This window comes from Rhinoraja longicauda, chromosome 5 (assembly GCF_053455715.1).
Source record: "Rhinoraja longicauda isolate Sanriku21f chromosome 5, sRhiLon1.1, whole genome shotgun sequence".
NCBI lineage: Eukaryota > Metazoa > Chordata > Chondrichthyes > Rajiformes > Arhynchobatidae > Rhinoraja > Rhinoraja longicauda.
In genome coordinates, this window is record NC_135957.1 from 79,668,099 (window position 1) to 79,684,963 (window position 16,865).

The 16,865-nt window shown below is 46.4% G+C and overlaps 1 protein-coding gene across 1 annotated transcript in view; it reads left to right on the forward strand.

Moving 5' to 3' along the window:
* grik2 (glutamate receptor, ionotropic, kainate 2) overlaps nt 1–16,865 on the forward strand; it is a 463,075-nt gene that overhangs the window by 218,826 nt on the left and 227,384 nt on the right. Inside the window, 2 exon segments of the mRNA XM_078399849.1 lie at nt 5,280–5,333; nt 8,029–8,202. Coding sequence (XP_078255975.1) covers nt 5,280–5,333; nt 8,029–8,202 — 228 coding nt within the window.

Here is a 16,865-nt window from a genome sequence, read left to right on the forward strand (position 1 = left end):
AGTCAGAGAGTTGTAAATCTGTGGAATTCTCTGCCTCAGAAGGCAGTGGAGGCCAATTCTTGAATGCATTCAAGAGAGAGCTGGATAGAGCTCTTAAGGATAGCGGAGTCAGGGGGTATGGGGGGAAGGCAGGAACGGGGTAATGGCCTCCTCCTGCACCTATTGTCTATTGTCTATTGTCTATTGTCTATTGTCTATTGTCGATTGTCTAATGCTGCGTCACCAAGCTGCCCTTGTAGGAAAGTGACACTGGCAAGACGAGTGTGGTTCTGAGCTAATTCCTGACCTTTGCTCGGCCTAGCAGTAGTTTAGATGTAATGTAATGTAGCATATCACAGATTACATTACATCTGAACCACTGCTGTGCTGAACCCCTTTAGCTTTTGATAAATATTTAATTTTCCTATAAGCTTACAAGTTATTAGCATAACTATTGCATTTGCAAATTTGCCTTGCCATTGGGAACACTTTCTGTGGGTTTAATGATGTGTCAGTGAGGAGGTTTAAACTCAACATTATTATTAGCTGGGCAGTAACAGCCTGGTGAAATAAGGTTGTCATTTTTACATACACGTCGTCCACAAGCGTCCCTTCACCACTAAACATCGGTGGGTGTAATCAAGAGAGTGTTAGATTTAGCTCTTAGGGCTGACGGAAACCAAGGGATATGAGGACAAAAGCAGGAACGGGGTGCTGATTTTGGATGATCAGCCATGATCACATTGAATGGCGGTGCGGGCTCGAAGGGCCGAATGGCCTACTCCTATTTTTCTATGTTTCAATAACGTTTTGGATCGGGTTACTTCTTCTAAAGCCTTCGACAAGGTCCCACATAGGAGACTAGTGGGCAAAATTAGAGCACATGGTATTGGGGGTAGGGTACTGACATGGATAGAAAATTGGTTGACAGACGGAAAGCAAAGAGTGGGGATAAATGGGCCCCTTTCAGAATGGGAGGCAATAACTAGTGGGGTACCGCAAGGCCCGGTGCTGGGACCGCAGCTATTTACGATATACATTAATGACTTGGATGAAGGGATTAAAAGTACCATTTGCAAATTTGCAGATGATACGAAGCTGGGTGGTAGTGTGAACTGTGTGGAAGATGCTATGAGGTTGCAGGGTGACTTGGACAGGTTGTGTGAGTGGGCATATGCATGGCAAATGCAGTTTAATGTGGATAAGTGTGAGGTTATCCACTTTGGTGGTAAGAATAGGAAGGCAGAGTATTATCTGAATGGTGTCAAGTTAGGTACAGGGGACGTACAACGAGATCTGGGTGTCCTAGTGCATCAGTCACTGAAAGGAAGCATGCAGGTACAGCAGGCAGTGAAGAAAGCCAATGGAATGTTGGCCTTCATAACAAGAGGAGTTGAGTATAGGAGCAAAGAGGTACTTCTGCAGTTGTACAGGACCCTAGTGAGACCGCACCTGGAGTACTGTGTGCAGTTTTGGTCTCCAAATTTGAGGAAGGGAACATGTTTCCTGCCTCTAACGTGTCCAACCCCTTAATAATCTTATACGTTTCGATAAGATCTCCTCTCATCCTTCTAAATTCCAGTTTATACAAGCCTAGTCGCTCCAGTCTTTCAACATATGATAGTCCCTCCATTCCGGGAATTAACCTAGTAAACCTACGCTGCACGCCCTCAATAGCAAGAATATCCTTCCTCAAATTTGGAGACCAAAACTGCACACAGTACTTCAGGTGTGGTCTTACTAGTGCCCTGTACACCTGCAGAAGGACCTCTTTGCTCTTATACTCAACTCCTCTTGTTATGAAGGCCAACATTCCATTGGCTTTCTTCACTGCCTGCTGTACCTGCATGCTTCCTTTCAGTGACTGATGCTGGTACAAATCGAAGGTATCACAAAATGCTGGAGTAACTCAGCAGGTCAGGCAGCATCTCAGGAGAGAAGGAATGGGTGGCGTTTCCGGTCGAGACCCTTCTTCATACAAAAGTGGGTGGCTTTGCAGTTAGTGAAAATCATTGTGAAAGATTGCAGCAGTATCTTGATCGATTGGCCAGTTGTGCTGAGGAATGGTTGATGGATTTAACACAGAGAAATGTGAGGTGTTGCAAGGGCAGGACCTACACAGTGAATGGTAGGGCTCTGGGAAGTGTTGTAGAGCAGAGGAGTCTAGGAGTGCAGGTGCGTGGTTCCTTGAAGGTCGAGTCGCAGGCAGATAAGGTGGTCAAAAAGGCTTTTGGCACTTTGGCCTTCATCAGTCAGAGTATTGAGTAGAGCAGTTGGGAGGTCATGTTGCAGTTGTATAAGACGTTGGTGAGACCGCATTTAGAATATTGGTTATAGGAAAGATGTTGTCAAGTTTGAAAGGGTTCAGAGAAGATTTACGAGGATGTAGCCTGGACTAGAGGGTGTGAGCTATAGGGAGAGGTTGAGCAGGCTGGGTCTCTATTCCATGGAGCGCAGGAGAATGAGGGGTGATCTTCTAGTGGTGTACAAAATCAATCAGAGGAATAGATCGGGTTGATGCACAGAATCTCTTGCCCAGAGTAGTGGGAATCGAGGACTGTTGGAAAAGAGTCATAGAGAGTCATAGAGATCCACAGTGTGGAAACAGACTCTTTGGCCTAACTGCCTGCACTGACAATAGACAATAGACAATAGATGCAGGAGTAGGCCATTCAGCCCTTCGAGCCAGCACCGCCATTCAATGCGATCATGGCTGATCACTCTCAATCAGTACCCCGTTCCTGCCTTCTCCCCATACCCCCTCACTCCGCTATCCTTAAGAGCTCTATCCAGCTCTCTCTTGAAAGCATCCAACGAACTGGCCTCCACTGCCTTCTGAGGCAGAGAATTCCACACCTTCACCACTCTCTGACTGAAAAAGTTCTTCCTCATCTCCGTTCTAAATGGCCTACCCCTTATTCTCAAACTGTGGCCCCTTGTTCTGGACTCCCCCAACATTGGGAACATGTTTCCTGCCTCTGATGTGTCCAATCCCCTAATTATCTTATATGTTTCAATAAGATCCCCCCTCATCCTTCTAAATTCCAGTGTCTGCTGGGTTACTCCAGCTTTTTTGTGTCTGTCAGTTTTCTGGCATTCCTGCTTTGTTTGTTCAGCTTCATTTATTTCTGTGAGGAGGAGCAAACCAGCTCCACACATGTGACAATCTATGCAAGGCCATCTTGCTGTGCGGCATAGGACGGAGAATAATGCATTTACTGGCGGGCACTACAATGATCGCTGGTGCAAGCGTGTGAATCAGTACCGTCACTGCTTCAACAATCACATCTCGTTAGAACTGAGATGAGGAAGTTAGAACTGAGATGAGGAAAAACTTTTTCATTCAGAGAGTTGTGAAACTGTGGAATTCCCTGCCTCAGAAGGTACTGGAGGCCAATTCACTGAATGCATTCAAGAGAGAGCTGGATAGAGCTCTTAAAGATAGCGGAGTCAGGGGGTACGGGGAGAAGGCAGGAACGGGGTACTGATTGAGAATGATCAGCCATGATCACATTGAATGGCGGTGCTGGCTCGAAGGGCACCTATTGTCTATTGTCTATACCACAAAAAAAAATCAGTTTTTTGAAGATGCTTCTTTAGTTTATTTTCGAGATACGGCGTGGAAACAGACCCTTCGGCCTACCGAGTCCACACTGACCGTGATCCCCGCTATAGTCAAGTCAAGTCAAGTTTATTTATCACATACACATACACGATGTGCAGTGAAATGAAAGTGGCAATGCCTGCGGATTGTGCACAAAAAAGAATTACAGTTACAGCATATAAATAAAGTTAATAAGTTACTATAGTGTAGACAAAAATTTAGTCTTTGGGGTTATAAAAGTTGACAGTCCTGATGGCCTGTGGGAAGAAACTCCGTCTCATCCTCTCTGTTTTCACAGCGTGACAGCGGAGTCGTTTGCCTGACCGTAGCATCTGGAACAGTCCGTTACTGGGGTGGCAGGGGTCCCTCATAATCTTGCTTGCTCTGGATCTGCACCTCCTGATGTATAGGTCCTGCAGGGGGACGAGTGTAGTTCCCATGGTGCGTTCTGCTGAACGCACTACTCTCTGCAGGGCCATCCTGTCCTGGGCAGAGCTGTTCCCAAATCAGACTGTAATGTTGCCGGACAGGATGCTCTCTACAGCCCCAGAGTAGAAGCAATGAAGGATCCTCAGAGACATTCTGAATTTCCTCAGTTGTCTAAGGTGGTAAAGCCGCTGCTTTGCCTTACCCACCAGTGCGGCAATGTGTGTTGCCCATGTCAGATCCTCTGTGATGCGGACTCCCAAGTATTTAAAACTGCTCACCCTATCCACAGTAGACCCATTTATCTCCAGTGGCGTGTACGTCCTTGGATGTTTAGCCCTTCTGAAGTCCACAATCAGCTCCTTCGTTTTAGTGACATTCAAGAGGAGGTTATTGTCCTGACACCAGAGTGCCAGATCAGCCACCTCCTCCCGGTAGGTCTTCTCATCGTTGTTGGAGATCCGGCCCACCACCACAGTGTCATCAGCAAACTATAGTGAGAATACTATCCAAACATACACTATAGACAATTTTCCATGTATGCCAAGCCAATTAACCTATAAACCTGTACGTCTTTGGAGTGTGGGAGGAAACCGAATATCTCGGCGAAAACCCACACAGGTAATAATAATATGCCTTTATTGTCATTGTACGCAAGGTACAACGAAAGGTCACGGGAAGAACGTACAAACTCCGTACAGACGGCACCCGTATTCAGGATCAAACCCGGGTCTCTGGTGCTGGAAGGCAGTAACTCCTCTGCTTTGCCACCGTGCCACCATACACAAAAAAAAATCGTATTTGAAGATGCTTAGAAACATAGAAAATAGGTGCACGAGGAGACCATTTGGCCCTTCGAGCCAGCACCGCCATTCATTGTGATCATGGCTGATCATCCACAATCAGTAACCTGTGCCTGCCTTCTCCCCATATCCCTTGATTCCACTAGCCCCTAGTGCTATCTAACTCTCTTTTAAATTCATGAAATGAATTCTGACCAGTCTCCTGCCAGATACCTTCGCCCAGAGTGTGCTTGTTCTCACTCCACAATAAATAGGAGTCTACACTCTTTAATAATAGGAATAGCTGTGTCTGAATCACTCTTCCACTGTTTTTTATGTCAAATTGACAAACTTGTGGGTGTCTTTAATTGCTTTGTTCTAATTATACAATGGAAGTCATATCATTATTATTTTTTCTTCGTTGTTTTGCGCTAAATATTTCTCAGAATCATGTCGGTGTTTGACTTGTCTATTCATTTCTTTCTCAGGCATTGTCAATGGGAATGATGACTGAATATTATCATTACATCTTCACCACCTTGGTAAGCAATTGGACAATGTATTGTCATTACATGATGTGCAAGAATGACGCTCGCTGACGAATGGTTGACATGTTATAGGAAAGATATTGTCAAGCTTGAAAGGGTTCACAAAAGATTTACGAGGATGTTTCCAGGACTAGAGGGTGTGAGCTATAGGGAGAGGTCGAGTAGGCTGGGTCTCTATTCCATGGAGCGCAGGAGGATGAAGGGGGATCTTATAGAGGTGTACAAAATCATGAGAGTCTCTTGCCCAGGTGAAGGGGAAAAGATTTAATAGGAATCCGAGGGGTAACTTTTTTCACACAAAGGGTGGTGGGTGAATGGAACGAGCTGCCAGAGGAGGTAGTCGAGGCTGGGACTATCCCATTGTTTAAGAAACAGTTAGACAGGTACATGGATAGGACAGGTTTGGAGGGACATGGACCAAGCGCAGTCGAGTGGGACTAGTGTAGCTGGAGTATGTTGGCCAGTGTGGACAAGTTGGGCCGAAGGGCCTGTTTCCACACTGTATCGCTCTATGACTCTTTGAGTTGAGATACATGGATAGGAGAGGTGTATAGGGATAAGGGCCAGGTACAGGCAGGTGGGACTAGTGTAGATGAGGCATTTTGGCCGGTGTGGGCAAGTTGGGCCGAAGGGCCTGTTTCCACCCCGTATAACTCCATGACTCCATGACTATGATGTCACCCCACAGACAGTCAGTACAGAAATATTGCAGTTCTCCACAGTTATTTTCAAATCCTACATTGTGAAAATGTTCCAAGCATAATACTGGCCAAAAGCATATTTAACACAAAAATAGTTGTTTCATCATGGAGTCATACAGCGAAAAAACCCCACGCGGTCACAGGGAGAACAGGCAAACTCTACACAGATAGCTCCCACGGTCAATAGACAATAGACAATAGACAATAGGTGCAGGAGTAGGCCATTCGGCCCTTCGAGCCAGCACCGCCATTCAATGTGATCATGGCTGATCATTCTCAATCAGTACCCCGTTCCTGCCTTCTCCCCATACCCCCTGACTCCGCTATCCTTGAGAGCTCTATCCAGCTCTCTCTTGAATGCATTCAGAGGATTGGCCTCCACTGCCTTCTGAGGCAGAGAATTCCACAGATTCACAACTCTCTGGCTGAAAAAGTTTTTCCTCATCTCCGTTCCAAATGGCCAACCCCTTATTCTTAAACTGTGGCCCCTTGTTCTGGACTCCCCCAACATTGGGAACATGTTTCCTGCCTCGAACGTGTCCAACCCCTTAATAATCTTATACGTTTCAATAAGATCCCCTCTCATCCTTCTAAATTCCAGTGTATACAAGCCTAGTCGCTCCAGTCTTTCAACATATGACAGTCCCGCCTTTCCGGGAGGGGGTGTTCGTTGAGTGGGGGGGCAGCGGGGGTCTGAGGGTGGGGGTGGGGGTTAGGAGCAGCTTGTGGTGGAGCCGTCCAGCGATACAGCAACTCTAGATTTAGTGTTGTGCAATGCCCCAGATTTAATAAGAGAACCTCAGGTAAAGGAACCACTAGGAGGTAGCGACCACAACATGATTAGATTTAACCTACAATTTGAGAGGGTGAAGGTGAAAGGAGATGTGTCGGTATTACAGCTGAGCAAATGGACTGCAGAGTCTTATAGAAACATGTAACATTATTAAAGGATTGGACAGGCTAGATGCAGGAAAAATGTTCCCGATGTTGGGGGAGTCCAGAACCAGGAGGTCACAGTTTAGGAATAAGGGGCAGGCCATTTAGGACTGAGATGAGCGGAAACCTTTTTCACCCAGAGAGTTGTGAATCTGTGGAATTCTTAGCCATAGAAGGCGGTGGAGGCTGATTCACTGGATGTTTTCAAGAGAGAGTTAGATTCAGATTTAGAGATACAGCGCAGAAACAGGCCCTTCGGCCCACCGAGTCTGCCCCCCCCCCCCCGAGATCCCCGCACATTAACACTATCCTACACACACTAGGGACAATTTTTACATTTTACCCAGTCAATTAACCTACATACCTGTAAGTGTTTGGAGTGTGGGAGGAAACCGAAGATCTCGGAGAAAACCCACGCAGGTCACGGGGAGAACGTACAAACTCCGTACAGACGGCGCCCGTAGTCAGGATCGAACCTGAGTCTCGGGCGCTGCTTTCGCTGTAAGGCAGCAACTCTACCGCTGCGCCACCGTGCGTTAGATTTAGCTCTTCGGGCTAACGGAATCAAGGGATATGGGGGGAAAGCAGGGACGGGGTACTGATTGTGGACGATCAGCCATGGTCATATTGAATGGCGGTGGTGGCTCGAAGGGCCGAATGGCCTCCTCCTGCACCTGTTTTCTATGTTTCATCATCATATCATATATATACAGCCGGAAACAGGCCTTTTCGGCCCTCCAAGTCCGTGCCGCCCAGTGATCCCCGTACATTAACACTATCCTACACCCACTAGGGACAATTTTTACATTTACCCAGCCAATTAACCTACATACCTGTACGTCTTTGGAGTGTGGGAGGAAACCGAAGATCTCGGAGAAAACCCTCGCAGGTCACGGGGAGAACGTACAAACTCCTTACAGTGCAGCACCCGTAGTCAGGATCGAACCTGAGTCTCCGGCGCTGCATTCGCTGTAAAGCAGCAACTCTACCGCTGCGCTACCGTTTCCATGCTGTGTGTATGACTCTATGACTGTTCTTGACTCTGGTTTCAGGACATTTTCGCCCTGGACTTGGAGCCGTACCGCTACAGCGGGGTGAACATGACGTCTTTCCAGATTCTCAACACCGAGAGCAGCCAAGTCGCCTCCATCATCGAAAAATGGTCAATGGAGCGATTACAAGCGCCCCCGAAACCAGGCTCGGGGTTGCTGGATGGATATATGACGGTACGACCAAAAGGTTATTAAAGGTCTTGGCATGTCACAAAGATGCAGGAAGTGTCTTCAGGTCGAGAAACAGTGACGTGACCAGAGTATGAAATGCTATTCACTGTCCTATCAGAAACATCCAAAGGATAAAAACAGAACATTGGCACATTTTCTTCGGAAAGGGTTTGGAGGGTCAAACGCAAGCAGGTGGGACTGGTGTAGTCGGTTGGTGTGGGCAGGTTGGGCTGAAGGGCCTGTGTCACTATGACTCTCTGACTCTATAGCATTGGTTCTGAAGAAAGGTCTCGACCCGAAACGTCGCCCATTCCTTCTCTCCTGAGATGCTGCCTGACCTGCTGAGTTACTCCAGCATTTTGTGAATAAATACCTATAGCATTGGTTCACCTTCTGCCAGTTTTTCCCCCAGGAACTCCCAGTCAAGTGCTCTTTAAGGGTTAACTCGTGCTTTTTTGGAGGTCAGGTTTGTGCTGGAGGTTGCAGGCTGTTGCTCCTGAGCTCCTGAACTCGGGTCTTTCAGACACAGCTCAAACACATTGAACTCAGGAGCTAGATAAACTTTAGAATCCACTCCCTCAGTATTAGACCAGCCACGGTGGGTGCAAACAGCACCTCCTGTCCTCAAAAAGAAGTCTTCAGGATAGACTTTGGGACAGAACTCAGACCGAGTAGCACAATAGACAATAGGTGCAGGAGGAGGCCATTCGGCCCTTCGAGCCAGCACCACCATTCAATGTGATCATGGCTGATCATTCTCAATCAGTACCCCGTTCCTGCCCTCTCCCCATACCCCCTGACTCCGCTATCCTTAAGAGCACTATCTAGCTCTCTCTTGAATGCATTCAGAGAATTGGCCTCCACTGCCTTCTGAGGCAGAGAATTCCACAGATTCACAACTCTCTGACTGAAAATGTTTTTCCTCATCTCAGTTCTAAATGGCCTACCCCTTACTCTTAAACTGTGGCCCCTGGTTCTGGACTCCCCCAACATTGGGAACATGTTTCCTGCCTCTAACGTGTCCATCCCCTTAATAATCTTGTACGTTCCGATAAGATCTCCTCTCATCCTTCTAAATTCCAGTGTATACAAGCCTAGTTGGTCCGCAGCGGTAGAGTTGCTGCCTAGCAACGCCAGAGACCCGGTTTCGAACCCGATTACGGCTGCTGTCCTTACGGAGTTTGCCCGTTCTCCCTGTGACCTGCGCGGGTTTTCCCCGGGTGCTCCGTTCTCCTCCCACACTCTAAAGACGTGCGGGTTTGTAGGTTAATTTTCCCAAGTGTGTCGGTTAGAACTAGTATATGGGAGATCGTAGGTCGGCGCGGACTCGTTGGGCCGAAGGGCCTGTTTCTGCACTGAACTAAAATAAACAAAATTAAACTAAACTGAACTAAACACACTGAACTCAGGAGCTGGATAAACTTTAGCGTCTGCCCGCTCAGTTTTAGACCAGCCACGATGGATGCAAACAGCAACCCCTATCCTTTTGAATAAAGTCACTGATATTGGTTGAGAAGATCAAGAGAGTTAAACCAAGAGTCAAGATTGTTTTATTGTGCTAGATGCAGAGAATCTCTTGCCCAGAGTAGGTGAATCGAGGACCAGAGGACAAAGGTTTAAGGTGAAGGGGAAAAGATTTGATAGGAATCTGAGGGGCAACTTTTTCACACAAAGGGTGGCGGGTGTATGGAACGAGCTGCCGGAGAGGTAGTTGAGGCCGGGACTATCCCAACGATTAAGAAACAGTTGGACTGGAGCATGGATAGGACAGGTTTTCAGGGATATGAGACAAATGCAGGCAAGTGGGACTAGGGTAGCTGGGACATGTTGGCCGGTGTGGGCAAGTTGGGCCAAAGGGCCTGTCCACATGGTATCACTCTGTGACTCTATGACTCTATGTCTCGAAACGGATCAATAAAATTCGATGAAATAAGTGCAGTTAACTGATTTTAATTAACATCAATTATTGAGTATAGGTCATGTTGCAGTTATATCAGACGTTGGTAAGGCCACATTTAGAGTATTGTGTTCAGTTTTGGGCACCATGTGATAGGAAAGTTGTTGTCATTGGAAAGGGTGCAGAGAAGATTTACGAGGATGTTGCCAGGACTCGAGGGCCCGAGCTTTCTGGAGAGGTTGAGCAGGCTAGGACTCTATTCCTTGGAGCGCAGGAGGATGAGGGGTGATCTTATAGAAGTGTACAAAATCATGAGAGGAATAAATCGGGTAGACGCACAGAGTCTCTTGCCCAGGGTAGGGGAATCGAGAACCAGAGAACAAAGGTTTAAGGTGAGGGGAGGGGGAAGATTAAATAGGAAAAGAGTCCCTGTCTACAAGCAACACCCTTTGTAGAAAAACGTTAGTCCTCAGGTTCTGATTAAAGTTCCCCTCCCCCCCACGTTAGTCACTAAAGTTAGACACAGCAATGTGAACAAAGTGGTCCATATTTGAACCTGTTCTGAACGCACTATTTAATCTGCCTGCAGTTGGAGTCTTTGCATGCATAATTAAGGTGACCTAACAAGCTTTCCAATGTCATTAGCACAGGTCTCTCTGGCTAATTACCTGAACTATCATCTGCTTTAGCTTGTGTGATTTAATCTTTGCCGTGCTGCATTGTGACAGCACAGGTTCCCAATCCTGAACTGCGCTTGTTCGTTTCGAGGCGGTGTTATTTAATTCATGACCTAAATAATCCTTCAGCCAGTGGCACCAATCGGAGAACTATCGAGCAAACTGTGACACCAGACCACACCAGGAGCCCATGGAATGCTGGGAAGCAAATGTCTTGTTCATGGAAACTGTGGCCAGTTTGACTGTAATCATGTACAGCCTTTTCTCCGACTGGATAGCACACAAACAAAAGCAACATAGGAGGGATTTCATTTGCCATACGGTCATACCAACAAAAAGCAACAGAACACTGGGCTTGTATACACTGGAATTTAGAAGGACGAGAGGGGGTCTTATTGAAACATATAAGATTATTAAGGGATTGGACACGCTAGAGGCAGGAAACATGTTCCCGATGTTGGGGGAGTCCAGAACCAGGGGCCACAGTTTAAGAATAAGGGGTAGGCCATTTAGAATGGAGGTGAGGAAAAACCTTTTCAGTCAGAGAGATGTAAATCTGTGGAATTCTCTGCCTCAGAAGGCAGTGGAGGCCAATTCTCTGGATGCTTTCAAGAGAGAGTTAGATAGAGTTCTTAATGATAGCGGAGTCAGGGGGTATGGGGAGAAGGCAGGAACGGGGTACTGATTGTGAATGATCAGCCTTGATCACATTGAATGGCGGTGCTGGCTCAAAGGGCCGAATGGCCTACTGCTGCACCTATTGTCTATTGTCTAAAACACAAAATACATTTTGACATGAACATCCACCACAGTGACTCCCCCACATTCCTCACTGTGATGGAAGGCAAAAAAAAGTTCAATCTCTCCCCTTCTTTGTCCTCCCGCGGTCGAGGGCCTCGAGCCTTCCGTTGACGGGACGATCTTGACTCCCGTAGCCGGCAGCGTTTGGGCCCTCCGCATCTGGGTGATCGAGCTCCTGCATCAGGGGGTGGAATCTCAGCTCCCCCGCTGGGATGCCAAAGTGGATGCCAAAGTGGTATAACATAGACCTAGTGCGAACGGGCATGATCGGTGGTCGGTATGGACTCGGTGGGTCAATGTGGGCGGGTGTCAGGGGTTATGGGGAGAAGGCAGGAGAATGGGGTTGAGAGGGATGGATAGATCAGCCATGATCGAATGGCAGAGTAGATTTGACGGGCTGAATGGCCTAATTCTGCTCCTATAACTTATGAACTTATGAAAGGGCCTGTTTCCATGCTGTATCTCAGAACGAAACGAAACTGGGAAGATTTTTGATTTGCAAAGGAAAGTGGCTGTTCATGCGGGGTTTGAATATGCAGACCACACACATACTCCCCAGATGCTATCCTTTAAAGCTGGAGACCGTCAAAGCCTCCTGACTCCATCAATGACAGATCAGGAACTGATCCTTCATGTCGTAGTCACAGGGTATGGAAACAAGCACTTCAGCCCAACCTACCCATGCCAATCAAGATGCCCCATCTACACTAGTCCCACCTGCCCGCGTTTGGCCCATATCCCTCTAAACCTTTCTTATCCAAGTGTACCTGTTCAAAGATCTTTTAAATATTGAAACAAGGAACTGCAGGTGCTGGGTTTACATCCAAGCGTTGAAGTAACCCAACAGATCGACATCATCTCTGGAGAACATGGTTCTGAAGTTCTGCAGGGGTCGGTGCTGGGGCCACTGTTCTTCACGTTGAATATTAATGATTTGGATGAGGGGATTGAAGGCTTTGTGGCCAAGTTTGTGGACGATACGAAAATAGGTGGAGGGGTATAGTGTAGAGAGAACGGGGACTCTCTAGAAGGATTTGGACAGGTTGGGAGAGTGGGCAAAGCAGTGGCAGATGGTAGCAAAGTGTGGAGTCATGCATTTTGGTAGTAGGAATAAAGGCATAATGTATGCATTCATGTTGAAACTTTATTTTAATGAAAAATGCAGAACAATTCACTGAGTAATATCAAATTAACTTTGCCACTGAGTTGTATCGGAGATATTAGAAGCAGTGATCAAGCTCGTGGTCAACAAGGCAGTTCACTACACACTGAATTCATGCCATAGATTTTGTGCTGATCAATATCCTGAGAAACTAATTTGTTGGTGATCCCTCACAAATCGGTTAGATAGCTTTTGTTTTCAGCTTACTAACATTCTTTACATTTAGTTAATGAGCTTGAGGAAAAAAATCACAATATGTCAGGCGACATCATTTATATTTCAATCTATTATTATGAAAAAAGAAAGGCATTGGCATATTGTAAAAAGGGCATGAAGGGCTCCACTGAGTTATTTCAGCATTTTGTGTCCACCTTTAGAAGGATGAGAGGAGATCTTATCGAAACGTATAAGATTATTAAGGGGTTGGACACGTTAGATGCAGGAAACATGTTCCCAATGTTGGGGGAGTCCAGAACCAGGGGCCACAGTTTAAGAATAAGGGGTAGGCCATTTAGAACTGAGATGAGGAAAAACCTTTTTCAGTCAGAGAGTTGTGAATCTGTGGAATTCTCTGCCTCAGAAGGCAGTGGAGGCCAATTCTCTGAATGCATTCAAGAGAGAGTTAGATAGAGCTCTTAAGGATAGTGGAGTCAGGGGGTATGGGGAGAAGGCAGGAACGGGGTACTGATTGAGAATGATCAGCCATGATCACAGTGAATGGCTGTGCTGGCTCGAAGGGCCGAATGGCCGAATGGCCTCCTCCTGCACCTATTGTCTATTGTCTATTGAACCAGCACCTGTATCTGCAGCTCCTTCCCACACATGAAGACGTGCAGGAGGAAATTCACTTCCAATCGGGAAATATCAGACTAGAGGGCGTAGCTTTCAGTGAGAGGGGCAAAGCTTAAAGGAGATGTGTGGGGCAAGTATTGTACTCAGAGGGTGGTGGGTGCCTGGAAGGCATTGCAGAGGGTCTGCCTCAGTGGAGGCAGATACGATAGTGGTGTCAAGAGGTTTTTACATAGGCACGTGGCAATGCTGGGAATAGAGGGATCTAGATTACACACAGGCAGATGAGATTAGTTTATTCTGGCATTATGTTTGGCATAGACGTTGTGATCCAAGGGGCCTGTACCGTTCTACGATCTATGATGTAAGTTCATTAAGCCCCCCCCCCTCACTGTAGATACACCAAGAAGTCGTGCACGCAGAGTTAGATCAATGTTCCCAGTGATAAACTGTCAAGAAGAGGACACAGGTACCTCCTTGTACTGTCCTAGGGAGAGATAATTACTTTCAACGGCCCAGTAATACTCATAACAAAATTTCAAGTAATGATTTGACAGCTTTTTGGGATGTAGAGTGTTACACCTCAGAACTAAAACAAAACCGGGAAAGATTTTTGATTTGCAAACGAAAGTGGCTGTCTTCACACAGAGAGTGGTGAGTCTGCGGAATTCTCTGCCACAGAAGGTAGTTGAGGCCAGTTCATTGGCTATATTTAAGAGGGAGTTAGATGTGGCCCTTGTGGCTAAAGGGATCAGGGGGTATGGAGAGAAGGCAGGTACAGGTTACAGAGCTGGATGATCAGCCATGATCATATTGAATGGCGGTGCAGGCTCGAAGGGCCGAATGGCCTACTCCTGCACCTATTTTCCGTTTCTATGTTTCTATTTTACAAACTTGCATTCACGTTGAAACTTTGTATTAATGAAAAATGCAGAACAGTTCACTGAGTAATATCAAATTAACTTTGCCACTGAGTTGTATCGGAGATATTAGAAACAGTGATCAAGCTCGTGGTCAACGAGGCAGGTCACTACACACTGAATTCATGGCGTAGATGTTGTGCTGATCAATATTTCGAGAAACTAATTTGATGGTGATCCCTCAGCAGGCCCAGTAATATTCATGGCAAAATTCAAGTAACAATTTGACAGCTTTTTGGGATGTCGAGTGTTATTTAGTACTGCATTACCACTGAAATTGCTAACATTTGAATAATCCCACAATTATAGAAGTTGTTTCATTATTTTTAAGTTTGATTTTACCCTGTTCATGTCCATAAGTGATAGGAGCAGAATTAGGCCATTCGGCCCATCAAGCCTACTCCGCCATTCAATCATGGCTGATCCATCCCTTCCTCTCAACCCCATTCTCCTGCCTTCTCCCCATAGCCCCTGACATCCGTACTAATCAAGAATCTATCTATCTATCTATCTCTGCCATAAAAATATCCACTGACTTGGCCTCCACACCCTTCGGTGGCAAGGAATCCCACAGATTCACCATCCTCTGATGAAAGAAATTCCTCCTCATCTCCATCCTAAAGGAACGTCCTTTTGGTCTGAGGCTATGGCCTCTGGTCCGAGACTCTCCCACGAGCTGCCACTCTCCCAGGTGATCGATGACATAATGCGGGTCTCTGTGTGGATGTGACCTTTGCAACGTCAAACCAACTCAGGCAAAATGGAGCAACATGAGCAACACAAAACAGCTGGAAATTCAAATATAATCCAGCCCATCTATTGTATATGAAATTATGAGAGTGATAGATAAGGTAGACCGTCAGAACTACTTTTCTCATGGTGGGAATATCAGGGACGAGAGGGTGCAGTGGTATACCTTCAAGATGATGAAATGTGTGGGGTATGCTTAAGTTTTTTATTATAGTCACATAGAAACATAGAAAATAGGTGCAGGAGTAGGCAAATCAGCCCTTTCAGCCAGCACCGCCATTCAATATGATCATGGCTGATCATCCAAAATCATTACCCCGTTCCCTGCCTCTTCCCCACATCCCTTGATTCCCTTAGCCCGAAGAGCTAAATCCAACTCTCTCTTGAAAACATCCATTGGATTGGCCTCCACTGCCTTCTGCGGCAGAGAATTCCACAGATTCACAACTCTCTGGGTGAAAATATATTTCCTCATCTCAGTCCAAAATGGCCTACCCCTTATTCTTAAACTGTGACCCCTGGTTCTGGACTCCCCCAACATCGGGAACATTTTTTCCTGCATCTAGCCTGTCCAGGCCCTTAAGAATTTTATATGTTTCTGTTAGATTCGTTTAACCTGGCATCAAGTTCAGCACGGACGTTGTGGGCCTGTTCCTGTGCTGTGCAGTCCTGTGTTCTAGGTCAAGTAAAGCTAATTGCTATAGAAATTGAAATCACACAGCTTTTTCTTAGACGGTGACTTTGGGCTCTCCATCATCCCTGGGATCTTCCAGGTTATGGTCTTATGTTCCACAAGAGGGGTTTTGACCCGAAACGTCACCTATTCCTTTTCTCCAGCTGCCTGACCCGCTGAGTTGCTCCAGCTTTTTGTGTCTATCTTTGGTGTAAACCAGCATCTGCAGTTCCTTTCTACCCACTTTGTTACTGTGCAGTCAAAATGTGATATGCAAATCATATCCATGTCCTGTCATTGCCTAGATAAAGTAAATAACTTTATATTGATCCTTGATTAGTGCGGGTGTCAGGGGTTATGGGGAGAAGGCATGAGAATGGGTTTAGGAGGGAGAGATAGACGAGCCCTGATTGAATGTAGACAATAGACAATAGACAATAGACAATAGACAATAGGTGCAGGAGTAGGCCATTCAGCCCTTCGAGCCAGCACCGCCATTCAATGCGATCATGGCTGATCACTATCAATCAGTACCCCGTTCCTGCCTTCTCCCCATACCCCCTCACTCCGCTATCCTTAAGAGCTCTATCCAGCTCTCTCTTGAAAGCATCCAACGAACTGGCCTCCACTGCCTTCTGAGGCAGAGAATTCCACACCTTCACCACCCTCTGACTGAAAAAGTTCTTCCTCATCTCCGTTCTAAATGGCCTACCCCTTATTCTCAAACTGTGGCCCCTTGTTCTGGACTCCCCCAACATTGGGAACATGTTATCTGCCTCTAATGTGTCCAATCCCCTAATTATCTTATATGTTTCAATAAGATCCCCCCTCATCCTTCTAAATTCCAGTGTATACAAGCCCAATCGCTCCAGCCTTTCAACATACGACAGTCCCGCCATTCCGGGAATTAATCTAGTGAACCTACGCTGCACGCCCTCCATAGCAAGAATATCCTTCCTCAAATTTGGAGACCAAAACTGCACACAGTACTCCAGGT